The 7,372-nt window shown below is 48.6% G+C and overlaps 1 protein-coding gene across 2 annotated transcripts in view; it reads left to right on the top strand.

Moving 5' to 3' along the window:
- The first annotated feature begins 236 nt into the window (after positions 1-236).
- The window catches only part of cxcl12a (chemokine (C-X-C motif) ligand 12a (stromal cell-derived factor 1)), a 10,471-nt gene continuing 3,335 nt past the window's right edge, over positions 237-7,372 (top strand). The window contains exons 1-3 of one of the 2 annotated variants that reach the window (XM_031578868.2): positions 237-423; positions 4,179-4,296; positions 6,531-6,618. In XM_031578868.2, the coding sequence (XP_031434728.1) occupies positions 357-423; positions 4,179-4,296; positions 6,531-6,618 (273 nt within the window). In that variant the 5' untranslated portion in view covers positions 237-356. Of the gene's footprint in view, positions 424-4,178; positions 4,297-6,530; positions 6,619-7,372 lie in introns of those variants that run through there. The other variant, XM_012832251.3, reaches the window with a different exon arrangement.

Raw genomic sequence — 7,372 nt, 5'->3', positions numbered from 1 at the left:
TGCGACCCTAATTACCTCTGCATGTTCAGCCGTGGAAGCAGAACCGCTCTGCGTGCGCCGCGCCATCACCGAATGCGCTCGTGCCACTTGCACACCGGACACAACAAGCAGTGACTTGCGGGAGACACTGCACGAGGACATTGATTGTTCTGATTAGCTGCCAACGTTTCTACCGGAGGTTGCGCCAGCGGGCAATAAATATATGCAAGGGGCGGGCGCATCAGCTCTCTCCCTCGCTCTCTCTCTCCTCGCGCAGCATCAGAGGCAGGACTGCGAGCGCGACGAGGATTTAGCAGCAGTCGAGTACCCCCTCCAGTCAGTCCCGGAGCGCGCGCAGAGTGGAACACACTTGAACTATGGATCTCAAAGTGATCGTGCTGTTGGCCGTCCTCGCAGTGACAATGTATGCGCCCGTTTCTCACGGTAAGTTTGCGCTGGGTCATTCCTTGTTGCCATTGTTTTTGTTTTTCCATTCTTTTCTCATTTTTTTTTGCGGAGAACACTTTGCAGGAGAGTTTGCAAAAGCTTTAATTGCAGTGATGGATGCGGGCGGGCAGGCGAATCGGGTCCAATTGAAGCGCGGTTCTCTGATTGTTCTTCTGGCGTGGGAATGTGTTGCGTCTGTTTGCTCTGTCTTCATGCAGTCAGTTTGGTCAGATGAAAGCGCAGCGTTTGAATAGTGTCTTTGCTTCAGCGCTGGAGTTCATTTGACATGGTGGTTAGAAGAAACCTCAAGCTATAAAATAAATAATTAAATAAGAATAAAATATGTTTTTGTTTAATTTCCTTTTGTATTTTTCAAATATGCTCAAGTTGTTCACAGCTGCCTGACTTATTTAATAACACAACGGGATGTTGCCAATATCGCTTTCACAAACAGGTTTTCAAAGTGTTGTCATTCTGCCGCCCCCGCCTCAGCGGGCGTATTAACCTTCTCAATGAGAAGTGCAAGAGCCCACAGAGCCAACGGCACGTCCATCGCCCCCTGATTGCCGGAGAGCGCCGGCTCATTCATAGCTCCATGCTGTCTGAGCTGAGGCCGGCCAACAGCCGCTTGCCTGATTAATGTGTGTGTTTGTCGCCACCATTGTTTTCTTTGAATTACACACAAATTAGCGCACGGAGCAAAGCGGGGCTCCTCGAGCTAAAGTGGCCACTTCGACTGGACTGGACGTTACACGAGCGCTGAATTGCGCAAGCTTTGCATAACAATAGAGAATAGTAGATAACGCGAGACACCATCTGCATGTCTGTTTAGTGTACCGATGTGAGGCAAGGACGCTTTACCCGCACGACCCCGTCACACGCGGGAGACATTCCTCATTCCTCCGTCCTTAGACAGCTGGTCGGACTCGGAAAAGAGGAATATGCACGTGTGTGTGTGTATATGAGAGAGAGAGAGACAGTGAGGTGTGTGTATGAGAGAGAGAGAGACAGTGAGGTGTGTGTGTGTATGTTGGACTAGGAGAAGGGGAACAGAGGCGTTCTTTCCGGGTTATATTGGGCTAGTCTTTAGCCTATTTCTCTCCAAAGCCCTGCTGTATTTTGGGCACTTGGGACCGCAGTCGCTGCCCCGAAGGATGAACACGTGTGTGTGTGTGTATATGAGAGAGAGAGAGAGAGAGAGAGAGAGAGAGAGAGAGACAGTGAGGTGTGTGTGTGTGTGTGTGTGTGTATGTTGGACTCGGGACCGCAGTTGCTGCCCCGAAGGATGAAGCTTCGCGGTCGCTCTGCCTGCGTGGAATGCCTTAGCGGTGACACCGCGTTTCGAGAGCTACCGGGCTCGTGCTTTTGTCTCGGTTTTGCAGTGTACACCACAGACAGAGTGGGTCTCTGCATGAAGTGTTTACGCGTATTTCCTCCCGCTCACCATCATTCTGTTTCGCATTGGTGTCTTTGATCTTCTCCAGCTTTCAAAAACGTTCATGCGCGCATCTTCGTGAGGCTGCATCAAAAGTTTGTGTCCTGTCTGTCTGTGTGTGCAAATGATGTCCGTTGTGTGCAGCCCCGTTCTCAGGAAGAGCGCATTCGCGGTAATAATGGCCAGCTAGACTGTGCTTTCTATCTAAGGGAAGTGAGAAGTCCCTTCCTAATCGCTGTGTATAATTTAGATGGATTAGTCTCTGTAGTTTTAACACTTCAGGTTAGCGCTGCGACAGCGTGTGGCATTACTGAACAAACGTGTTCGACTAGAAGGTGTTACGAGCTTGAAAAATGTTTGACTGAAGGTTTTGTTAAGGTAATGTGTGTCTTTTAAACAAGTGTGTGTTCACATCTGCACACATGGGTCCCTTTCTTTAGTTAACGCATGAATGCACTAGACAAAGTCAAACAGATCTCTCCTGAGGGCTGTTCAGATTCTGCTAAACTGGGGAGATGAATTCCGTCATTGTACTGACACGCACACGAATGAGAGCCAATAACTGCCTGTGTTCAGTGAGGAGAGCATGGACCAGACAAACACACACACACACACACACACACACACTGGGTGTTAGTCTCTCACCTTGGCTTCTGGGGTTCCAGCATCAGCAGTAGCTGCACACACACACACACACACACACACTGGGTGTTAATCTCTCACCTTCGCTTCTGGGGTTCCAGCATCAGCAGTAGCTGCACACACACACACACACACACACACACACACAGCCTTTGTAGAGGCTCCATTTATTGTTTCCTTTTCTGAGAAGGATTCTTTGTAAATCCTTTTTCCTTCTCTGCAGCAGCAGTAGTAGCAGTGTCATCTTTCCCAGTCCAGGCACACATCCACACACACTAGGAGCATAGAACCCCACCGGCTGACTGACCACTGAAAAACACCCACACTCAGCTGGAATCTGGCTCAGAGTCCGCACACACACTCAGTAGCACACCAGCACAAGGGGAAGAGTCCGCACACACACTCAGTAGCCACCAGCACAAGGGGAAGAGTCCGCACAGACACTCACCAGCACAAGGGGAAGAGTCCGCACACACACTCACCAGCACGGGAAAGTGTCCGCACACACACTCACCAGCACAAGGGAAAGAGTCCACACACACACTCACCAGCACAAGGGGAAGAGTCCACACACACACTCACCAACACAAGGGAAAGAGTCCGCACACACACTCACCAGCACAAGGGGAAGAGTCCGCACACACACTCACCAACACGGGAAAGTGTCCGCACACACACTCACCAGCACAAGGGAAATAGTCCGCACACACACTCACCAACACGGGCAAGAGTCAGCACACACACATACCAACACAAGAGTCCACACACACACACTCACCCAGCACACCAACACAGGGAAGAGTCCCACACACTCACCAGCACACGGGGAAGAGTCCGCTGAAAAACAGAAGCATCCCACACGTCTGCTGTAGCGGACCTGTGTGTGAACTGCAGCTAACCCCTGCGATTCCTGGATCAGATGGTGCCTAAGCCTGGGTGGTCCAACCTAAAGACATGTCCACTCAGCACACACACACACACACACATATATAGCCCTGGGAGATGCTGGAGAACAGCTGATTTAGTGGCACATCTGATTCAGACCGTGAACGTGTGTGTGTGTTTGACCAGTCTGTGATCTAGTGAACATGTGTGTGTGTGTCTGACCTGTCCGCAATCTAGTGAACATGTGTGTGTGTCTGACCTGTCCTCAATCTAGTGAACGTGTGTGTGTGTTTGTCCTGTCCGCAATCTAGTGAACGTGTGTGTGTGTTTGTCCTGGCCGTAATCTAGTGAACGTATGTGTGTTTGATCTGTTTGCGATCTAGTGAACAAGTGTGTGTCTTTGACCTGTCCTCAATCTAGAGAATGTGTGTGTCTTTGAGGTTGTGGTTGTACAGTTGTAAAGCTGTAACATTTCAACACCCCAGCACTATAAGGTTGTATTACGGTGATGTTGTAAACCCCCTCAGTCTGGTGGAGATGTGCTGCTGGCTGTGCTAGTGTTGCATTGCTGTGAGGTCGTAATGTGCTGAGTGTTGCAATGATGTGAGGTTGTAATACTGTAATGTTGTGAGTTTGTAATGTTGTGAGGTTGTAATACTGTAATGTTGTGAGGTTGTAATACTGCAATGATGTCAGATGTGTAATGTTGTGAGGTTGTAATACCGTAATGTTGTGAGGTTGTAATACTGCAATGTTGTGAGGTTGATTAGAATGCCGTGTCTCTCCTCAGCCAAGCCCATCAGTCTGGTGGAGAGGTGCTGGTGTCGGTCCACGGTGAATACGGTCTCCCAGCGCAGCATCAGAGAACTCAAGTTCCTTCACACACCAAACTGTGCCTTACAAGTCATGTGAGTATGGGCTCCAACACACACACACACACACATAGACACTTAAACATGTGAACAAACATGCACATGTACACACACCCACACATATGCACAACACTACAGTTGTGAATTGTGCGTGAGTTGTGCAAGTGTGTGAGTGTATGAGATATATTGCACAAATGCACACACAAACACAAATGTGTGACTACAGATTGTGAGGTGTGTGTGTTTGAGGTGAGGTGTGTGTGTGTGTGTGTTTTAGGTTGCAGGGTTGAGAGGTGCTTTTTGCTCACAACTGCCTACTTAAACATCACCTTTTGCCTTGAGGGGTCACACACACACACACACACACCGAACACACCCTTCAGCACAAATCCGGCAGCTGAAACCTAAAAAGAATGCTGATCTCCTTGAGTGCTAAGATAGCCTGAGGGTTATCTCTATCACTGAATCAGGAACACACACCTACTAATGTGTGTCAGGGGAAGTGTCTAATAATTACTCCGGTGACTGCCCACACACGCACACACACACACACACACACAGACACACACACTAGCTCTCCTGTTTGGCCAGCACACAACAGAACTCGATCTGCCCAGGCCTGGCTGTTGACTCCAGAGCCAGATGAACACTACATCCAGTAGAGATCTGCAGCTGATCAGATCAATAAATAACATCCCACAGAGATCTGAAGATGATCAGATCAATACATAACCACATCATAAAATCATAAAATCCTTTATCATTGAAGAAATTAGATTGTGTGAAAATGACACCCGAGATGTACTTCTACTTATGGAGTAGGGTGTGTGTGTGTGTGTGTGTGTGTGTGAGGGAGGGTAGATGTACTTCTACTAATGGAGTTCTCACAGGTCCAGCCATTTCAGGTCCACTGAGGGGGGGGGCCTTCTTAGTCACCTGAACACAGAAACAGAGGCCTGGGGGGGTGTGTGTCAGGACCATCTGTCCTAGGGTGTGTGTGTGTGTGTGTGTGTGTGTGTGAGGGGGGGGGGTCTTATATCCCCATGGGGGGAGGAAGAGGGGGTGGATTTGGGCAGTAGGGGGTCAGGGCGGAGAAGAATGTGGAATGTGTAACTCTATCTGGGTTAAGAGGGGAGAGAGTGGTAGGGCAAACACATGTGTGTGTGTGTGTGTGTGTGTGTGTGTGTGTGTGTGTGTGTGTGTGTGAGAGTGTGAGACAGAGCAAGTGTGAATGTGTTTGTATGAGTGTGTGTGTGTGTGTGTGTGTGTGTGTGTGTGTTTCTGAATGTGTGTTTGTGTGAGTGTGCGTGTGTGTGTGGAAGGGGTTAATCTTAACTGGCTCTACGTCAAGTTAGCGGCTACATTTTAACCCACAGCTTAACCTACAGCTCTGGAGAACTCTTCACTCATACCAACATTATCTATCTATTTGATGATAGGCCCTGGGGTCTGAGGGCCCATCCTCACGACAACGGAATGTTTGGGGTCTGAGGGCCCATCCACACGACAACAGGAATGTTTTAAAAACAATTTTTTTTCCTTTGCTTTTTTCAAAAACACCCATACGACACAGAGAACTCATCCTCATCTACAGACCTGCAAAAACTAGTGAAGACATTTCTGGCATAACCTGTGCTTGAAGTTGTAGCCCACAACTAAACATGATTATTATCAAAACAATGGCACTTTGAGACAAGATAAAACCTATAAATTGTTTAGTTGTCAACATCAGCAAAATGTGGTTTTGGTGAACAGAATTACCCTGGTGAGGTGAATGTACCCTGCTTAAGGTTGCTAGCGCTTAGCATCACTGCATATCAAACAAACCCAGAAAATTGACCTGAAAATGTCGCTGTTGTGTGGCCAAAAGGCCAAAACGCAACGCACCGATGTTGTGTGGACAGCCCCTGAGATTAGAGAATAACAGCTACGCTCCCCCCCTAAAACCCGAGACAACCCTGTACCTGAGCACCCTAGGTCACCCCCCCCCCTCCTCTCCTTAGCCCCAAACTGTCCCTCAGCTAAGCCCCCAAACCAGCAGAACCCCCTCCAGCTGACCTCCCACAGCAGAACTGCAATCCCTGAAACCCCCCACCCCCACCACCACACCAGTGGCTCCCCCTTGAGGCCAAAGGGTAAACCTTGACAATGGCATTCCAACCTTTAACTGAGGGCAGATAAATGAGGTTCAGAGACACCAAACACACACACACACACACACACACACTCCTCTATCTCTGTACTAACTCTCTGTCTCTGTTTCTCTCCAGTGCCAAACTGAAGAACGGAAAGGAGGTGTGTGTGAACCCTGAGACCAAGTGGCTCCAGACGTACCTGAAGAACGCCATAAACAAGTAAGGAGAATATCTTCTCAAGGAGAACCGTCTGGGTTTTGTTCTTTAGGAGAATATCTTCTCAAGGAGAACCGTCTGGGTTCTGTTCCTTAGGAGAATATCTTCTCAAGGAGAACCGTCTGGGTTCTGTTCCTTAGGAGAATGTCTTCTCAAGGAGAACCGTCTGGGTTCTGTTCTTTAGGAGAATATCTTCTCAAGGAGAACCGTCTGGGTTCTGTTCTTTAGGAGAATATCTTCTCAAGGAGAACCGTCTGGGTTCTGTTCTTTAGGAGAATATCTTCTCAAGGAGAACTGTCTACTGAAGGAGAGCTCTCCTCTTAGGAGGAACTGTCTCGTCGTTAGGAAACACCATCTCTTCTTAGGAGAACTGTCCTCTTAAGGAGAACTGTTTGGTTCTTAGAAGAACTGTCCTCTTAAGGATAACTGTTTGGTTAAGCAGAACATATTCTCAAGGTGGACTCTCCCTGAGGAGAACCATCATTTTTGCAAAGAATATTTGTTAGGAGAACTCTGAGTGCCAGCATTAGGAACTAAATACCTTCTTTTCTTCCATGTGGTGCCACGATACCCTATATTTCACCCTATGGAGAGTGTGTGTGTGTGTGTGTGTGTGAGAGAGAGAGAGTGTGTGTGTGTGGCAGGCTGTGTGTGTGGCAGTGTGTGAAGTCCTCATCACGGCACTCTGTCAGACTGGGTGGAGAGTGTGTGGCAGGAGTGTGTGTCGTGGCGTTCAGGCCGTTTGAAATGCGGATCTGACA

Source organism: Clupea harengus, chromosome 13 (assembly GCF_900700415.2).
Source record: "Clupea harengus chromosome 13, Ch_v2.0.2, whole genome shotgun sequence".
In the NCBI taxonomy this organism is placed as follows: Eukaryota; Metazoa; Chordata; class Actinopteri; order Clupeiformes; family Clupeidae; genus Clupea; species Clupea harengus.
The sequence above is the reverse complement of the archived record's forward strand: the minus strand, read 5'-3'. Positions and strand labels throughout refer to the sequence as shown.